At 43.1% G+C, this 19,601-nt stretch overlaps 1 protein-coding gene across 1 annotated transcript in view; it reads left to right on the top strand.

Moving 5' to 3' along the window:
* Positions 1-16,762, top strand: part of NDUFS4 (NADH:ubiquinone oxidoreductase subunit S4) — a 58,861-nt gene extending 42,099 nt beyond the window's left edge. The window contains exons 3-5 of the mRNA XM_023747427.1: positions 1,351-1,523; positions 3,911-3,984; positions 16,551-16,762. Coding sequence (XP_023603195.1) covers positions 1,351-1,523; positions 3,911-3,984; positions 16,551-16,654 — 351 coding nt within the window. The 3' untranslated portion in view covers positions 16,655-16,762. The remainder of the gene's footprint in view (positions 1-1,350; positions 1,524-3,910; positions 3,985-16,550) is intronic.
* The last annotated feature ends 2,839 nt before the right edge of the window (positions 16,763-19,601 follow it).

Genomic DNA, 19,601 nt, shown 5'->3' with positions numbered 1-19,601 from the left:
CCCTCGCCGGGCCGGCCCACCCCCCAGTGCGACCCCACATGATGGGGGTGTGGATGGTCTACAAAGCGCCGAGGCTCCTTGCCCAGGCCGGCCCTGCCCCAGCCGGGACCCCCACCCCAATCCGGGGCCCCCTTCAGGGCAGGCCAGCCGGCCCCCACCTGTGCACCAGGCCTCTATCCTATATAATAAAAGGGTATTATGCAAATTGGCCCTAACATCAGAACGACTGCTGGACCAGTCACTATGAGGCGCACTGACCACCTCTTGGTCCCTTTCCCCAGCCGGCAGGCTCCGATTGCCTGATGGCCACCAGTGGTGGGGGCGGGGCTGGCCAGCGGGCGGGAACAGCTGACCTCTCAGTCCCTTTCCCTGGCCATCAGGCACTGATCACCAATGGCAAACAGGGAACCAGGGGTGGGTGCGGCAGGGTGCAGGGCCTGAATTTCATGCATGAATTTCATGCGCCAGGCCTCTAATATTAATATAAAGATACAAAATGTTGAATGATAAGTGAATATGACAGATTACAAAACTATACGGAATTTAAAAGTGGAAATAAGGATTGAGGACTCTCCAGAAGCTGAGTCATTTGCAAGCTCTTGAGTTGAGGAATATGTTTTAGAAAGCCATTAAATGTAATTATACTGGAAATTCCTTTTCTTTGAAGTGAACTTGACAATTAAAATGATCAGTTAAACCCTGGTCGGTGTGGCTCAGTTAGTTGAGTGTCATCCCATGCACCAAAAGTTGCTGGTTTGATGCCAGGTTAGGGCACATGCCCAGGGTTGAGGCTCCATCCCTGGTGATGGGTGTGTACAAGGCAGGGTGTGATGTTTCTCTCTCAAATTGATGTTTCTTTCTCTTTTTCCCTCTCCCTTCCTCTCTAAAAATCAATAAAAATGTATTTTAGAAACACAATGAAAACATACTCATATCTTTAAAAGTATGTACCAATTGCACTCATTTTGTTTTAATTTTATCCTCTATAAAAATACTTTTTAAAAAATGTAAACAAGTATTACAAGTGCATATTTGTGTAAATATTTATGTGGATCATTTTTATAGTTCCTCCGAACACAAGTTTTGACAACGTAACCACACTTAATTACTGGAGCAGGTAGAAAGGTACTGTGTTAAGCAGAGGATTGGTTGAGAGCTAAAGTAACTTTAAAGAATTGTGTTTTTAATCTGTGGGTAGAAAGACTAGTTGAATCAGAGATACACTTACTGTTTCCCAATACATATGGCAGCACTAAGTATTTATACTAGTCCTTTGGCCCATAGCAATGATTAGAGCGGTCCTACAAGTAAGTACTAGCTATCAGAAACGTGTTTGCGTGTTTTCTGTAGGACATCACTACCTTAACTGGCGTCCCCGAGGAGCACATCAAAACCCGGAAAGTCAGGATCTTCGTTCCTGCGCGCAACAACATGCAGTCTGGGGTGAACAACACCAAGAAGTGGAAGATGGAGTTCGATACCAGGGAGCGCTGGGAGAACCCTTTGATGGGCTGGGCATCCACGTGAGTGCTTTGGTTTCACTTGAATAGCTTTTCATCTCTTTTTCTGTGTAGATTTTCCTTTTAAACATACTGATTTTAACACTCCTTCATGTACAATGCTTTTTGTGTAGTTTTGTGTAGATACCACTGTGTTCTATGATGTAGACATATCTCTCTATATAAAAGCCTAAGTGACCATTATGACCAGTACGACCGGTCGACCGGTCGCTATGATGTGCACTGACCACCAGGGGGCAGACGCTCAACACAGGAGCTGCCCCCTGGTGATCAGTGCACTCCCACAGGAGGAGCGCTGCTCAGCCAGAAGCCGGGTTCACGGCGAGCGCAGCTGCAGCGGCGGGAGCCTCTCCCAACTCGACTCTGGCAGCAGGCAGTGGTGGCAGGCACAGCGGGCCCGGATGACTGCGAGCGTTGCAGCACCTGCCCCAGCTTGGGCTCCTCCCTGGCAGCCTGCGGGGATCAGGAGGCCTAAATTGGCAGTCGGACATCCCCCAAGGGGTCCCAGATTACGAGAAGGCGCAGGCCAGGCTGAGGAACTCCTGCCCCTCCTCTCCCCCTCTCCTCTGTGCATGAATCCATGCACTGGGCCTCTAGTTTATATATAATATACCTGTTTAATATTCATATATTAAACCATAGACCAGTGATGGCGAACCTATGACACGCGTGTCAGAGGTGACACGCAAACTCATTTTTTTGGTTGATTTTTTCTTTGTAAATGGCATTTAAATATATAAAATAAATATCAAAAATATAAATCTTTGTTTTACTATGGTTGCAAATATAAAAAAATTTCTATATGTGACAGGGCACCAGAGTTAAGTTAGGGTTTTTCAAACTGCTGACACGCCGAGCTCAGAAGGTTCCCATCCCTGCCCTAGGCAGTTGTTTTCAGAGAGCTCTTTACTAGACAAAAAATGGCTGACATGTGAGCGCTGTTAGCACACTCCCCAAGCTGTTTGCATTTGTTTAAGAGGCACTGGGTATGCAGTGTTAATAATTAGTAACACTTCACTTACTTTGAAATTAAAACTTCTTAATAAGGTATGTTTTTGTTTGTAAGGGGAGAAGACTAGATAAGATTAGGTACTGGCTATTTTGAAGGAAACTTATAAGTTTCTGAGATTTGTGACTAATAAATGCACGGTGCACTGGAAAAAAGTGGTCATAAATTCTGTGGCCCCAATGAAATCAGTGACCTAAATCTCTATTGTGGAATGTGGCCCAAATGTTAACCAGCAGGACTGCCTCGAGTTGGATAAAAGCTGCTGCTACTAGAGAAGCAGCCAGATAAGCGAGAAGACTCCGCTCTGCCTGGGCCTCCTAGAATGTCATGTGTGTCCAGGCGCGAGCTGAAGATCCTTATCACCTTCACTTGTCTCACTTAGAAAAGTGTGACATTCAACTTTTCTTTCCTGTCGATGTAACTGGGAGAATGTTTGTTAAAAACATCTCATGTGTGGAAATTTAAATAGAATTACATGTTGCTTGGCAAAGTGAAGTATAGGCACGATTTTAGGTATTTTGTATCTTTAGATTTTATATTTCATGGAAGTGTTGTAAATCACATGTTTGTAGAGACTAAAGAAATTTATAAGGAACAACTTTTTCCATACCCAATGGTTGAAATGCTATGATTATCTTTTGTTAAGTCACATGAGATTTTAATGTGTTCATCTCTATGCAAAATTCATCCATTGCACTGTTTACTGATAGCATTTGGTTAGTTTTTAGTTGGGGCTATTATGCATAAAATAAAATGGAGATTCTTGTACATGTCTTTTGGTGAACCTCTGATTTATTAATATGCCAGTTTGGGGTATAAATGTCATTTTGGAAAATGAGAAAAGGGGTAACAAGATCTTAGATTTCAAAAGTCAAAATGAGTGATTTATAGGTAGTTGGGGAAGAGTGGAACAAACGTGGAGGGCAAATTCCTGCCAGGTGACCAGCAACAGTGGGACGCGCGTGCTCAGCTCCCAGGCCTGCCTGTGCCTTCCCGCCCCCATCCTCCGTTGATTTAGTCTCGTGCAGACGCCAAGCCTCCTCCGTGGAGCAGGCCTCTCCATCTGCATCTCTTATGCAGAGAAGGAAGGGGTCAAAGCTTCTGTCTGCGTCTGTGTTGCCCAGGGACCAGTTTAAAATCCTATCCCAGAAGGCACGGTCCCCTTCAGAATATACAGTCTCATTGAGAGGAACAGTTAGCAATCTGATACTCAACCAGTTAAGCATTTTAAAGAGTTTATTCCAAATAAGATATTTCATCAGTACTGTACTTATTTATTATTATAGCAATTGTTTATATTCTAAACATTTTACTTTAAGTATTGATTGTTTTTTCAGCCAAAATTTAATGTTAAATCCTGGAAAAAAATTGCTTCTTTCAGGGCTGATCCCTTGTCCAACATGGTTCTAACCTTCAGCACCAAAGAAGATGCAATGGCCTTCGCAGAAAAAAATGGTATGTTGGGTCTGTTTTTGTTTGACTTTAACAAGTAAAAGGAAGATATGAGTTTATGTTCTTAACATTAATCAAAACCAGTCAGGAATATAGAATTTGAGTAGAAAGAAATTTTTCAATGTTATCTAATCCACTGGATTTAAGAATTTTACAGCAGGAGGACACCCCCTTCCAAAAAAAAGAAAAAAATGTCACACGGAATGCCCACAAAACATGGGAAAGCCACACTGCTCTCATCTGAAGTAGAGGCAGGGAATGCACTGTGTCTGACTCCTGCCCTGCTGATGAGTCCCTGCAAAATCTCTGACGTCTGGTGTCCATTCTAACGGAACCTTTCAGTGTGACACCTCTCTGTGATTTCCTTTCTTACTTTGAGCCAGAATCCCATGTCTCTTACTCCACGTAATAGCTCTTCAGTTATTTCAAAATAGTTATCGTTGTCATATTCCCTCTCAACCATCTCTGGTTGCATCATTTTATAACGTTAGTCTAAGACAGTAATGTCCAAGGCCTCTCACTTGCTCATCCACCCACCCACCCAGCACAACTCCCAGTCCTCTACACTCTGTGTGTGGTCAGTGCTGTCTGTCTTTATACTGTATTTTCACTGCACCTTTTCTATGTGTAGATACACAATACCCTTGAGTTACAGCTGCCAACAGTATCCAGTATAATAACGTGCTGTACAGAAGCAATCGGCTGCACATGCCGCCAAGGTGTGCAGTGGGCCGCACCATCCAGGTCTGTGTAGATGCCTCTGGGATGTTCACACAGTGAGGAAATCACTTCACAATGACACATCTCTCAGAAAGAATCCCTCCCCAGCGTATAGCGGCTCATGGTGTATGTTGATCTTGCTATCAAGAAAATACAAAATGTCTTTTTGTTTTCCTCATTTTCTGTTGTTAAGCTATGCAACACAGTAGTGAAAAGAGGCTTTGGAGTTAGGCCAGTATAAAGTCTAATCCTAATTGTGCCGCATCGAAGCTACACGATTTTGAATTAATTTCATGTTGAAATAGCAGTCTTATTTCATGGTGTACCTAGTCCAGTACACAATAAACACTGGGTAATGCTCTCTGCTGTTGGTCTCTTTAGGATTGAAATGCACTACTATATACTTGTACCTAATGCATCCTGTTGTTCTAGTTGGTCAGGTTGAATTTAATCTAATTTAGTTATCTATGTGAATGAAATAATACCTATTTAAGCAGTCTACTATAAGGGAGCATATATACTATAAGGGAGTGTGTGTGTGTGTGTGTGTATGTGTGTATATATATATGAAAGGCTAATATGCTAAGTGTCTGACCATCTGGGTGATGATGTCATGTAGCAATGCCCAGCTTCCTCCCCCTAGCAACTAGCCTCCTTGCAGTTTCTTCAGCCCAGGAACAGGACTTGCTTTATAGCCAGGTGGAAATACTTTACACTGTAACCAAATGTCTGTGAAGCGTTTTCCGTGCCTCATCTCATTTGATCCTCACAGAAGTCCTGGAGTAGGAAGATAGAAGACTCGGTGAAATCCTATTTTCTTTTCATTAGCCAGAAAACGGAGACTTAGAAAGCTTAGAAACTTGACCCAACTGAAAAGAAGTAAGAAATGGTGGACCTTGAAAATACTTCAGGTTTTCTCACTGCGCAGAATATAGTCAAACACTACTGCAGTTAAATATTTTACCCTTTGTTCTCCCTGCGTGATCTATAATAATAATCTGCTTTGTATTGATATTTACTGCTGTGTTGCTGACAATTACCTGAAAGAGAAATTGGGGTGCTTCACTGGGCTGGAAAAAGTTTAGCTACATCAGAAAGCAGGTCTAATTAAGCAAGTTTGTTCTATATCTATAAAAGGCTAAGTTGACTCGTGCATGTGCAATACATATAAAGCTCTCGCTGGCACCAATCACGTGTGTTTCCAAATGTCATTGTCTATTGTGACTTTGGTTGACACTTCTATTATAGAGAAAGGGCGAATAGCGATATTAAAATATTTCTTCTAATTAATTTTCTTTCAATGTGCATGAATTTGTGCACCAGGCCACTAGTATAAGTATAAAAGATTATCAGTGTTATCTAACATATTTAACGTGTAAATGTGAAAGAACTACACAAGTTACTTATATTTGCTTTTCACCCCAAGTTAGTATCATTTACTTATGACCAGGAGTCTGAAGCCACACTGCCTGGGTGTGAATCCATATTGGGTTTCTTACTGTTTGTAGACCTTGTATTTCCATTTTCTCCTGTGCACAGTGGGAATTGTGAGGATTGAATGTGTTAAGTAAAAGTAAAGTGCTTAGAACATAGTTAAGTAGTTATATAATAGTACATACATTTATCCTATTAGTAGTAGAGTTATAAAAACTTTTAAAAAATCACATAATTCATGATTAACAATTTTTTTTGGCAATTTTGACAATTTTTAATGGCATAATTGTTCTCAAAGTGGTCCTAGTCTTTAAAATATCATTTTGATTTAAAATGAACATTGCTCTCTTTATTAAGCTGTTGGGGAGAAAAAAATTTTTATCTACCTATCTAGGTTCCAATAATAAAATTAACATAAGAAAGATTGACAGGAGGAAAAAGATTTAAACATTATGTACGGGGTCCATAAGAATGTGAGACCCAAGGGCAGGTCATGCAGTTGAGGTTTCTGTGCCGCCCTGAGCTGAGGAGTGGGAGAGGGCCTGGGCTTCAGGGGGGAGGAGGGTAGTTCACAGGACACTAAGAGCAGGTGTCTGCCCTGCCCTGCAGGTAGGTGATTCAGATGAAAGTCGCTTCCGGTAATCGCTGTCTTTCCGGGCTCGGCCACCTACCTGCAGGTGGCTCAGGGGGCGGGGAGTGTTTCTGTCTCTGCTGGGCAGGATGGCCTTCAGCTCAGAATGACCCCAGGCCCAGGTGGCACATCGGGGGCCATGTTCATGTCCCTTCACTGACTAGAGCTCATCCAAAGCGGTTCTGCTGATGCTCATCCTACTTGTAGCAAGTCATCCTTTGAGGTCTGTAGTGTGAGTTTAATGACAGGACACCTCGTAACTGTTACGTCTCCTAAGGTCTCTCTGAGGGGCGCAGGGCACATGTGAATGCAGGTGTGAACTAGCCACTGCTGCTTTTGGAATCAGGTGCTTTTCCAATCTGATGTGTGTCTCCCCAGGAAAGAAAGTTGGGGAGCATTATTACAGCCAATAGACAGAATGACTTGAAAAAGCATAATGGATAGTACCTTATAAAACTCCAGGCTCACAGTGGATCAGGAATTGAACAAGGCAGCAGGATTTAGATCTGTCTTAGTCACTGCTTTTCACAAAACCTACATAATGGATACTTGTTATCTGGTGAAATTACTGACTTTCTAAAATTATTTCTCTACTCAAGAATTTGAAGCCACTCTTATCTCTTGGGAAAGTCCTCGATGGTTATTTCACCATTGAATTCACTATAGTACTTGTGTTCTGCCGCATTTAACATTTAGCAATATATATCTTAAGTAGGTAAGTTCTGTTTCTCTAGCTATTATGGCAGTAACTCTAAACAAACACCGTGAATGGTACAGCATCATGGGTGAAGAATCTTTTTCAAATTGCCTAGCAACCTGTCCATTCTGATTTGCCCTCTTATTTAAGTGGCTAATGGGGGGACATGTAAATGGGTCCCTGCTACCCTCACACCTCACATCGTTTTGTTAATTAACTAACAAGATCACAGACCCTTAAGTGGGTGAGCAAATGTTATCTGAGTGCAGACATATTTGTTCATCTGTGCATTGTCTATGACTGCGTTTCCGCTATAGTAGTAGAATTAAATAATTGTAATAGAGACCATATGGTCCCCAAAGTCTACAAATACTTTCTATTTGGTTATTTACAGAAAATATTTACTGACCCCTGGTCTGAACTGTTACATACACGGCCTCTGTACTAAGAACTTTTCTTCTCTGACATTTATATAAATCCCAAAGTGCTCTTTTTTCAAACATCTTGAAGGGTCTATGTTTATTAGACCAACTCGGCTGATTATTCAGAGTTCTTCACAACATAAGCAGTAACTTGTCCCCAAAGCACTAACGAGCTTTATCTCACTTTGCCCCACATCTGCTTTCCTCCACCTGTAGCCTCACGTTTCCCTCCACCCTGTCCCTGCCCGTGACCGCCAGCTCAGTCTTCAAATACATTGTGTGATCGCCTTCCTGACCCTTTTCTTATCCCCTTCCCCACCCTCACTGGGTGCGCGCTCTCCTGAGTCTAGTCTCCTCAATAACCTGTTCCTTTCTTACAGCTGGTAGTGTGGTTTTGTACTTTACATATTGGCATTATATTCCGTAAGGCATGGTGAGCCCCTGTGGTATGCTGGCAGCGGTGGCTCGGCTCTGGGATCAGTAGTTAAGGGCGGCATAGTGCTAGTGCTCAGCTGGAATATTTTATCCTGCCGACTGGATTATAAGCACTGCCAGGGAAACACCCCGTCTGGCCCATCTTTGTCTTTTAATGTGCTCAATAAATATTAGTGATGTCATAAATTATTCTCCGGATCATGTTTTAAGATTTTGTACAAGGTACTTTAATTTGTCTACTTGTTATATCTTTTAGAAGAACTGTTAATTCCCTCTAGTTAGAAATCTGAGAAAAGAAAATTGTAGGAGAATCATTAGCAATTTCTTATAGGTTAGTGTGTTTGTAAAATACCACAGAGTTTTTCTGTTAAAATTAATTTGTAATTTTAATAATTTGAGTGTATTAAGGGTTCACACCGTGAAGTATATTTCAGTGTACTTACTAGTGAGCTGATCATTTTATAACTTTAGAGTTGTTTCCAACCTGTTATTTGTTCCAATCTCTTGTAAGTATACTAAAACCTGGGAGTTAATACAGCAAGACCAAAATCAGTCACCTCGCCTAGCATAGGGCCACGTTTCTAGATTTCTAGCACAATGTTTTTTCTGTGATACTGTGGGGCTGGTAGATCTTCAGAATTAATTGTATAGATCTCTACTGTCCAAAATGGTAGCCACATGTGACTGGGTAGCACTTGGAATATGACTAGTTTTAATTGAGATGTAAAATTCATACTGGGTTGCAAAGATTTAGTATTAAAAAGCATATAAGATATCTAATAATTTTTATATTGATTACATAATAAATGATAATATTTTGGATATATATTGGGTTAGGAAAGTATATTAAAGTTAATTTTACCTGTTTCTTTTTAGTCATTTTTTAATATGGCTACTAGAAAAGTTTAAATTGTATGTGTGGACAGCACTGACCTAGAATACTTAGCAATATACAAGGATATGTATTATTAGTATATGTACATTCTAAATATTTCATTAATATATTATCTTTGGTGAATATAATAGGAAAATCTATTCAACCTAGAAAAGTCTACATTTTATACTAAAGAAGTAGATGTATTCTTCAGGCACCAATATGAATCAAAGTGGAAACTCATATAATAATGAAATAAAAGACTTAAAGTGGCTATATAGTTAACATTAATAATGGATTTCAGAAGTCAGATGTGTGAGTTCAGAAGAATAATGCAGTGTAAGTCATTCAAAAAATATATGGACAGAATATCTGCAAACAATCATTTAAGCCTATTTTCAAAGAAGACAGTGAATGTCATCTAATTTATAAAAATGGATGAACATAATTTTTTAAATACATATTTTTATTGATTTCAGAGAGGATGGGTGAGGGAGAGAGAGAAACATCAATGATGAGAGAGAATCATTGATAGGCTGCCTCCCACACACCCCTCACTGGGGAGCAAGCCCGCAACCTGGGCATGTTCCCTGACTGGGAATGGAACTGTGACCTCCTGGGTCATAGGTCAACGCTCAACCACTGGGCCACACTGGCCGGGAAACATAATCTTGATAGAAAAAAAACCCTTGAGATATGACATAGTAATCCTGAGACATAATATACCATAAATATGCCAAACAAATAGGGTGGATATTCCAAAAATATATCAAGAATACCAAGAAAAGAAATTAAGTGTGGAGTAGATTCTAAATACCTATATATTATTAAAACTGTATAACCTCCTCCCAGTCAGAATGGCTATTATCAAAAAGTCAACAAATAACATGTGTTGGTAGGACTGCAAATTGGTGCGTCCAGTATGGAAAGCAGTATGGAGAGCCCTCAAAAAACTACGTCTGCTCTACCTCTGAGCATTTATCCAAAGAAAAGGAAAGCACTGATTCAAAAGATGTATGCACCCTGCACTCATTGCAGCGCTTTTATAACAGCCAAGGTATGGAAGTAGCCCAGGTGCCCATCGATAGATGAATGAATAATGAAGATGGAATATTATGCAGCAATAAAAGAGAATGAAATCTTACCATTTGAGACAACATGGATGTACCTAGAGCAGCGGTTCTCAACCTGTGGGTCGCAGCCCCTTTGGCGGTTTAACGACCCTTTCACAGGGGTCGCCTAAGACCATCCTGCATATCAGATATTTACATTACGATTCATAACAGTAGCAACATTACAGTTATGAAGTAGCAACGAAAATAATCTTATGGTTGGGTTACAACATGAGGAACTGTATTTAAAGGGCCAGAAGGTTGAGAACCACCGACCTAGAGGATATTACGCTAAGTGAAATAAGTCAGACCGAGAAAGACAATTATCTGTTTCACGTGTGTGTGGAATCTTGGGGAAACAAAACAAAACAAATGAACAGAAACAGACTCATAGAGACCAAAAGGATGGCTGCCAGAGTGGAGGGGATGAGGAAAGGGTGGGAGAGGTGAAGGGGATGTAGTCGATTATATTGTGATAAGTTTGCATGATGACAGGGTTACTAGACTTAGTGGGGTGATCACATTGTAGGGTATAAAAATTTTAAATCATAATGTTGTACATTTGAAACTAATACAACTAATGTAATGTTGTATACTAACTATACTTAAATAAAAATTACAACTAAAAATAAAACTCCATCGACAAGTGGTATTTATTCCCCTTATTGACATATACTGGCCTACAAGATACGTGATCCAAACTGAAGGAGTAAAGATGCAGCCACGTTAATGTTTTTTAAAATCACTGAAGTTGTGACTATATTGTGACTGAGAGCTATAGTGTTGTCTGATGCCAGGAGAGCAGCGCCGGGGCTCTGGTGTGAAACCATCCTGGGCAGGAAGGGCACGGCCAGCTCCCTGCACTCGGCACAGAGCACACAGCGTCCGAGAGCTCGTGCTAGCATGTCCCCCACAGATCAGCCTCGGACGGCTGGCGTCTCCTCTGACCGGAAGCTCTTCCTTCCCATGCAGCTCATCCAGTCAGGTGTCCAGTTCACCAAGGCTCTTCCCGCACCGCCTGCTTAGCAGCTCGGCAAGAGGCACCTGTGCGCTGTCTCCAGTGCCCTCGGGGAGTCCCAGATACTCGGATGTTTCATTTTATTTTACATTGAGGCTGGGATCTGGGGGAGACAGAAGATTGTCAGTAGATTGAATCCTTAGGATAGGAATAGGGCCATGGGTCTCCAAGAAACAGTGTTAGGCTGCTCACTTCAAAGTGACAATAAAACCGACATATAAACATAGAAGGTATTGTGACTGTTAAGAACCTGAACTCTTTTTTTAAATTGATTTGTGAGAGAGAGAAACATTGATTTGTTGTTCCACTTATTTATGCATTCATTGGTTGATTCTTGTCTGTGCCCTGACCAGGGATTGAACCTGCAATCTTGGTGTATGGGGACGACACTCGAACCACCTGAGCTCCCTGGCCAGGGCAGAACCTGAACTCTCACACAAGTCATCAGGGACTTAAAGTTAGCACGTAAGGTTATCCTGATAATTCGCAAAACCTTTGCAATCCAGGCAGAGTAGACAAAAAGAATAGCCCTTCACATTGTAGTTGAAGGCAGGAGACAGTAAAGTAGTAAACAAGCCCATCAAAATCGAGCCAGTTTTGCTAAAATTTTTACATAATTCATAGCTTTTCACACTTTTAACTTCCTATAATCTAAGACAAAAAGTTTCCTTTTTGCAACTTTCTATATCCATTCAGGTCTTGTCCTGAGTGCTCCTCATTCGGGAGCAGTCAGCCACTTCACGGCCTTACTGTTTCTCCCTTGTAAACAAAACTCATTCCATGACCTCACATGCAGAGTTATACCCCATTGCTCTGCTGCTCCGGATAGTTGCATTTATAGATTAGTTAGGAAATGCAGACTTATGAACCCACAGGGCCATGCTGTAGAACTGTTCTCGGTGAGTACAGATTCTTCATTTACTGGAGCTCAAGTGGACAGAAAAGATGAACAAACCCGATGTTCTGTTTTCTTCTCACCCAACAGAGAATGAATCTTTACAACCATTAATCTATTGGAAGGAATCATCAAATGATCAGACTGTAAAACCAATTCCCAAGAGTAGGAGAGAGCAAAATTCAAGTTAGAAAAACAGAGATCAGCAAAGTTCTCCTGTGCTCACCTCCCGGAGCCGGGGAAGACGGGCCTGGGCTTAAACGGGGCCCGCACTGGTGAGGGCTGCCTGGCACTGGCCGGAGACTACGGGGCATCTCCACAGAACCGCCAGCTCTGTTAACAAAGAATGTTCCCCGAGATAAAACCACGACTAACGCAGAGAGAAATGAGCATGTGCTGAAGAATTTATTTACTCATGAAAGGGGGAGCCAGACAGATGCTAGTCTAGCCGGTTCAAAGGAGAAGTCAGCACTCAGATTTATATAGACTTAAAGAATGTTTAGATGAATCGCAAATGAAAACGCAGCTGCTTTTAAGGGCGTGGGGAGGGGAGAGTTGCCTGACAGCACAGAATCTGTAGGTCGATCAGTTAGAGTTATTCCTGTTACTCATAGTGGCTGTATCCTGCACGTCACCATGAACTCCATTAGCTCAGACCGAAACACTGCTCCTGCGAAAATACAGGCTTACGTGCCTGGGAGCCTCGGATCACAATATTTTGTCCAACCATCAATACATTGTTTTCACGTGTTTCTGTTTAAGAGCGTATTGTTGACTCAGACATTGAACTCGTGGCCAACAGCCTGTCACTCAGCCCAGTGAAGCATCTCCGACGCGGGCAGAGAAAGCACTCGGGGGGCAGTTGAAATGGCGACATCGCCGGCAGGCGGCACAGAAATGAGAGGCCATGCGAGGACACTTGTCGCCGTGTGAGGGTGACCCAGGCAGAGCATGACCTTGCCTGACCTCAGCTGGGGGTGTGTGTGGGGTGACAGATGTGTCACTGCCCTGTGCCTGCCGAACGGCCAGGGAAGCACGGTCAGTCCTGGGCTTGCAGGGCAGCTCTGGTGAGAAGGGGACCCAGCACCCGCTCTGCGACCAGGGGAGACAACCGAGAGGCCGGGCGGGCTGAGCTCGGCAGGCGTGAGGCCGTGCCTCGTCCCATGACTCCCAGCACCGTCTGTGGCCAGGGAAGCGTCCGGCTCGGCTGTCGGGCTCCGGGGAGAGGGGAGTCCGAGGTCCTCCGCCGGGAGCCTGAGTAACTGCCTCGGGGACAGGGTCCCCACGTGCTAGGGAGTCCCGGGGTCTGGGTTACGAGGGTTCTGGGGACCCACGCACACAGCGCCCCCAGACCAGGCTCTGAGGGAGTTTTGGACATCGTGTTGCTGTATAGTTTTTTCTCTAGAAGTGTGTTCAAATTTCTGTTGACTGAGTTTCAGCTGTACTTTTGGAGCACAAACCAGTTTGTTTTTGTGGCAAATCCCTGATGGGGAAGTAAGAGGAACAGTACTGTGTAGCAGCCGTATTGGGGAAGAGTGAGCGTCAGGCAGGCCGTGCCTCACACCCGAGGCCGGCACTTCTTTTGAGGGTGCAGCTGTGGCAGGCGTGGGAGGTTACCAACCTCATATTTCTGGTGCCGCCGTTTTCACCTTATTGGCTTGTTTAAATCATTTCATATAATTTTCATGGAGAAAATAGTTTTGCCAGTGAACACAGAACACACATTTCTCCTCCATTGTGTTTTCTAAGAAGAAGATCTAAGATACTTTCCAATTATTCTGCACCTCACCCTCCACCACCCCAAATACTAGATACGTGGGGATTTTAGAGTGAATTTCCTGAGAAGCTGTTGTTCTCCACGCCCCCCCTTAAATTACAGTTCAAGTTGATGCTGCTTCACCCGAGCACATGTGCGCACCCAGCCTGGCGAGGAGGCTTGAACCCTCCCAGGTGCCCACATAGCTCCCTTGGTTCCCGAGTCTTTGCTGTCCTGCCCCCGCCTGTCAGCAGTGATGCCGGGTCTGCCGCTTGTGCCAGACCAGGCAGTGCTGTGCTCTGTACACAGATGGGCCGTAGGAAAATCACTGAGCTGCTCACTTCCGAGCTAAGTCGGGTTTGGGGTTCGGTTATTAGAGGAGAGAGACCTTTCGCAGGCCTGGGACCAGGGTACTAGAGGTAACGTATTTCACAAGTAGTAGACGCGCTGATGGATGTTTCTCTGTATTTCTGTGTTACTGAACCAAATATAACATGGGTTCTGCAAATGAAAATGAATGGAATTATTTTCCCTTTTCTGTCTCATGCCTCATACGTGGAATTCACAAGCTAATTGTTGTGGTCTGGTTTATTCAGAGGTTTTTGTTGGCGTTTGAAAAGAATACACCAACATTCCTGTCATAGGAAGTAGAAAATGCCCACCTCAGGCTGCAGGGCCGACGAAATGCTGGGCGTGCTCGGGGGGGGGGGGGGGGGGGTGGACAGCCTGGGGCTCACAGACGGCCTTCCCGCTCCCAGGGCTTCTGCAGGACGGCGCCTCTGAGGGAGGCCGACGCTCCAGGCATCGTGTGAGCCGTCAGGGCTGCAGGGCTGGCGGGTAGAGCCCTGTGTCTGGCTGCTGTCCCAGTGCAGTGGCTGCAGCGCTGCCCGGGGGGGGGCGGGGGGGCCTCTGGGCACCCGGGGAGCTCCCCCCGCAGGTGCTCCTGGGAGGAGGGCTGGGACCTGCGCTGCGCTGCGCTGCGGGGAGGAGAGGCTGGTGCGCAGTGTCCCAGGGAACAGCACGCAGACTGGGCACCGCTGGGTTTGTCGGAGCCTCTTCAGAGTGTAGATGGCGTCACCTCCACAGTCCCACTCAGAAAATCAAGTTTGAGTTATTTCTTTTAAACACCCTTATTTTAGGGTAGAAAAGAAATTCTCACAGAAACTTAAACATTTCACAAATAAAATTCCATTCTAACATTTCTGCATGATATTTCATGCAAGTTGTATTATGTTTTTTCTTTTTTAAAAAAAATACATTTTTATTGATTTCAGAGAGGAAGGAAGAGGGAGAGAGAGATAGAGAGAGACATCAGTGATGAGAGAATCATTGATCTGTTGCCTCCGGCACGCCCCTCCTGGGGATTGAGCCTGCAACCCGGGCATGTGCCCTTAACCGGATTCGAACCCAGGATCCTTCAGTCCGCAGGCCAGTGCTTTCTCCACTGAGCCAAGCCAGCCAGGGATGTTCTTTCTTTTTAAGAACAGGTTTCAAATGGGAAGTAGGAGAGATCAGCACAGTTTGTGTAGCGTCCCTTTCAGTACAAGCGTGTCATGTCTTTTCCAGTGGTTGAGCCCACTGCTCGCTCCAGAAGCCTTCGTGTTCCCCAGTGGTGCAGAGCGCAGCCTGGGAGAGGCTGTGCTGTGGAGTGTGGTGGGACCAGCACTCTGTTCATTCGGGCACTGGGAGGTAGACCCTTTGGTCAGGTTCCTATCAGAGTTCAGAAGAGAGCAACGGGAGATGGATGGAGACGGTGACTTGAGTTGTTAATCATCCTCATCCCCTGTGCAGCGTGGGGAACACAGTTGTCCAAGGAAAATGTGAGGGAAGGACCCTCCCCGCCCACCCCCCATGGTGGCTGTGGCGTGGCCTGTGGAGAAGGCAGGTCTCCTCCATTGTCTCTGCCTGTTCTCCCGGCCCTCACCACCTCCCAGGCCCTGGAATGACGTGTGTGTACCGTTGTCACCGGCAGCAGCGCCGAGACAGCACTCCGCAGCCCTAGGAGAACACCGCACCAGTGGCTCTCTGGGGACCAGCCCGCCTCTCCCAGCAGGGACCGCACGGCATCTGGCTCATGAACAGAGCAGGGCGCAGAGCTGGGTCCGCCTTCTCATCAGTAAACACAATCCTTCTCCCTGGGGCTTGGCAGGCTGTTGGCCGCCTAAACCAGAAAGTGACCGTCGGGTATGTTTTGCATATAATACCCGTTCCTCTCATTCCTTCAGCTCCTCTCACAGTGCCCTTGTGGGGCAGGAGCGTGTGTGTTGGGAGGCAGACTGGGACAGAGGGCACAGGCCCTCTCACACACCATTTGGAAGAAAAGAATACAGAGCAAGGAGAAATTGAGTTCTGAGTTACTCCTTTAATTTAAGAGCTGGTAAGTCATCCTCAGACAATATTTTGAATCCTGTTGTCACAGGAACAAATTGCTAAGCAGGTATTTATATTTCAGATGTGTTGACATGTGCTCCTGATGATAAATGACCTTGAATTTATGAGCATTCGCTTCTGCGCACAGCGTTCTTGAGGCACACGGCTTAATTCTGTTCCTGTGAGTCTGTTTTTTGTTTCCTAGGATGGAGCTACGACGTTGAAGAGAAGAAGGTTCCGAAACCCAAGTCCAAGTCTTACGGCGCCAACTTTTCTTGGAACAAAAGAACAAGAGTGTCCACAAAATAGATGGGCCTGCCCATCTCCGCTTGACTGTGAATGAAGTCAGCCGGGCAGTATTACAGCCCATGCTGCCACTTCTCTTACTCTCCGAATAAAGTTTCCCTTTACACTGCAGGTGCATTCTGTGGTGTTTATTTTTAAGCTCAAATGGAACATGTTATAATTTTTTAATATAGAGACATTGAGATGATTATACCTCTAGGAAATTTCAGTACTTAAAGTCTATTAAAAAGGAGAGCTTGAAATTAGCTGCAACATTGAGGTTTTGCACATGCTTTTTATAGCCATTATCAAGTTAATGGTATTTATGAACTACCAGCCATCATTGTTAAAATGCTGTCTTAGAAAACCTTTTGTTTTATCATGGGTAGAGAAATTCATGATTACATTACAATCTCATAAACCCAAATTTTACTATTGGAGTTCTCTTCTTTAATTAGAATTTTATGTTCTCTAAGCTTCTTTGAACCTGAATCAATCTACATAAGAAAGAGAAAAGAATCCAAACACGAAACTATAAGTCATCAATGTGCGAGAGAATAAGAACAGAGAAAAACTATAAAAACAATCAGAAAACAGTTAATAAAATGGAAATAACTACATACCTATCGATAATTACTGTAAATGTAAATGGACTAAATGCTCCAATGGAAAGACAGGGTGGCTAAATGAATAAATAAAAGACCCATACATATGCTGCCTACAAGAAAGTCGCATCAGATTGAAAGGCACACAGACTGAAAGTGCGGGGAAGGTATGGAAAAAGATTCATGCAAATGTAAACTGAAATAAAGCTGTGGTAGCAGCACTCATATCAGACAAAATAGACTTAAGGCAATGGCTATGACAAGAGGCAAAGAATGGCATTTCATAATAATGAAGGGGTCAGTCCAACAAGAAGATAGAACTCTTGTAAACATCTATGCACCCGACATCGGAGCACCTAAACATATAAGCAAATATTGATGGACATGAAGAGATCAACAGTAATATAGTCATAGTGGGGGACTTGAACTGCGTATTGACATCAATGGACAAGTCACCCAGACAGAGAATTAACAAGGAAACAGTGGCCTAAAGTGATGTATTAAACCAAATAGACTTATTTTTGTGAAGTGCACATGGAACTCAAGTATAAGAGACTACTGACATCACAAACAGGATTATCAGGAAATACTATGAAAAATTAAATGCAAACAAGTCGGACAACCTGGAAGAAATGGATCAATTCCTAGAAACATACAATCTTCCAAGTCTGACTCAGGAAGAAACAAAGTGTGAACAGACCAGTAATTACTAATGAAATTGAAACAGGATTCAGAAACTTCCAACAAATAAAAGCCCTGAACCAGATAGATGGCTTCCCAGGTGAATTTTACCAACATTCAAAGAGTAATTCCTACCTATCCTTTAAGAATGTCAAAAATTTTAAGAGAAAGGAAGGCTCCAAAACTCATTGTATGAGGCCAGCATTACCCTCATATCAAAACCAGACAAAGACACTACAAAAAAGAAAATTATGGGACAATATCCCTGATGAACATAGATACACAAATCTTCAGCAATGTATTAGCAAACCAGATCCAGCAATACATTAAAAAGATCATACACCATGATCAAGTGGGATTTTTTTCCTGGCATGGAGCGTTGGTACAATATCTGCAAGTCAATTAATGTGATACACATAAATAATGAAGAATAAAAATATCAATGGATATAGAAAATGCATTTGACAAAGTCCATCTATTTTTCATTAAAAACTCTCATCAAAGTAGAAATACAGGGAACATACCTCAACATAATAAAGATTGTATATGTCAAACCCACAGCTAACATACTCAACAGTTAAAAGCTGAAAGCTTTTTTTTATAATCAGGAACAAGATTAGATGTCCTCTTTCATCACTTTTATTCAACATACTATAGGATGTCTTCGGAACAGCAATCAGAGAAGAAAAAGAAGTAATATTTGAATTAGAAAGGAAGTAAAGCTATCATTATTTGCCAATGACATGATACAACATAGAACAGTAAAGAAAAACTATTAGAACTAATAAATGAATTTAGTAAAGTAGGATGCAAAATTAATACTCAGAAATTGGTTGCATTTTATACTCTAATAACAAACTATCCAAAAGAGAAATTAAGACAATCCCATTTACATTTGTATCAAAAAGAATAAAATACCTAGGAATAAATTTAACCACTGGGGTAAAAGACATGTACTCAGAAAACGAAGACATTGAAGAAGATACAAATAAATGGAAAGCTATACAATGCTCATGGATAAGAAGAATGAACATCTTTAAGTGTCCATACTACTCAGAGCAATCCAAAGATTCAATGCAATCCTTTCCAAAATGCCAATGCATTTTTCACAGAAATGTAACAAGTAATCCTAAAATGTACATGGAACCACAAACACCGGAATCTCCAAAGCCATCTTGGGGAAAGAACAATGTTGAAGGTATATTGATATCAAACTATACTACAAGGCTATAGAGACCAAAACAGTATGGTACTGGCATAAATACAGACGCATAGATTAACGAAACAATAGAGAACCCAGAAATAAACCCATTTGTATGTGGTCAGTCTGTGACAGAAAAGGCACGAATATACAATGGGGTAAAGACAGTTTAATAAATGGTTTTGGAAAAGTGGGCAGATACATGCAAAAAACTAACTATACCACTAATTTGAAAAGATATATGCACCCCTGTGTTCTTTGCAATGTTGTTTATAGCTAGTAGCCCTGCGCACAAATCTGTGCACCAGTAGCTTGCTGCCGCCCTCCAGTAGCTCTCTGCCCACTGCCCCACCCTCCTGTGGCTCCCCTGTCCCCCCTCATAGCTTGCTGCCCTGCCCCCTCCTGTAGCTCTCCGCCGCCCACTTGTAGCTCGCTGCCCCACCGTCCTGCTGATCCGTGATCCTGTCATTAGGCGGCTGGTCGT

Source organism: Myotis lucifugus, unplaced genomic scaffold, assembly GCF_000147115.1.
Source record: "Myotis lucifugus unplaced genomic scaffold, Myoluc2.0 scaffold_875, whole genome shotgun sequence".
Taxonomy (NCBI): Eukaryota; Metazoa; Chordata; class Mammalia; order Chiroptera; family Vespertilionidae; genus Myotis; species Myotis lucifugus.
Note: the sequence above shows the minus strand (reverse complement) of the source record. Positions and strands in the feature narration are given on the sequence as shown.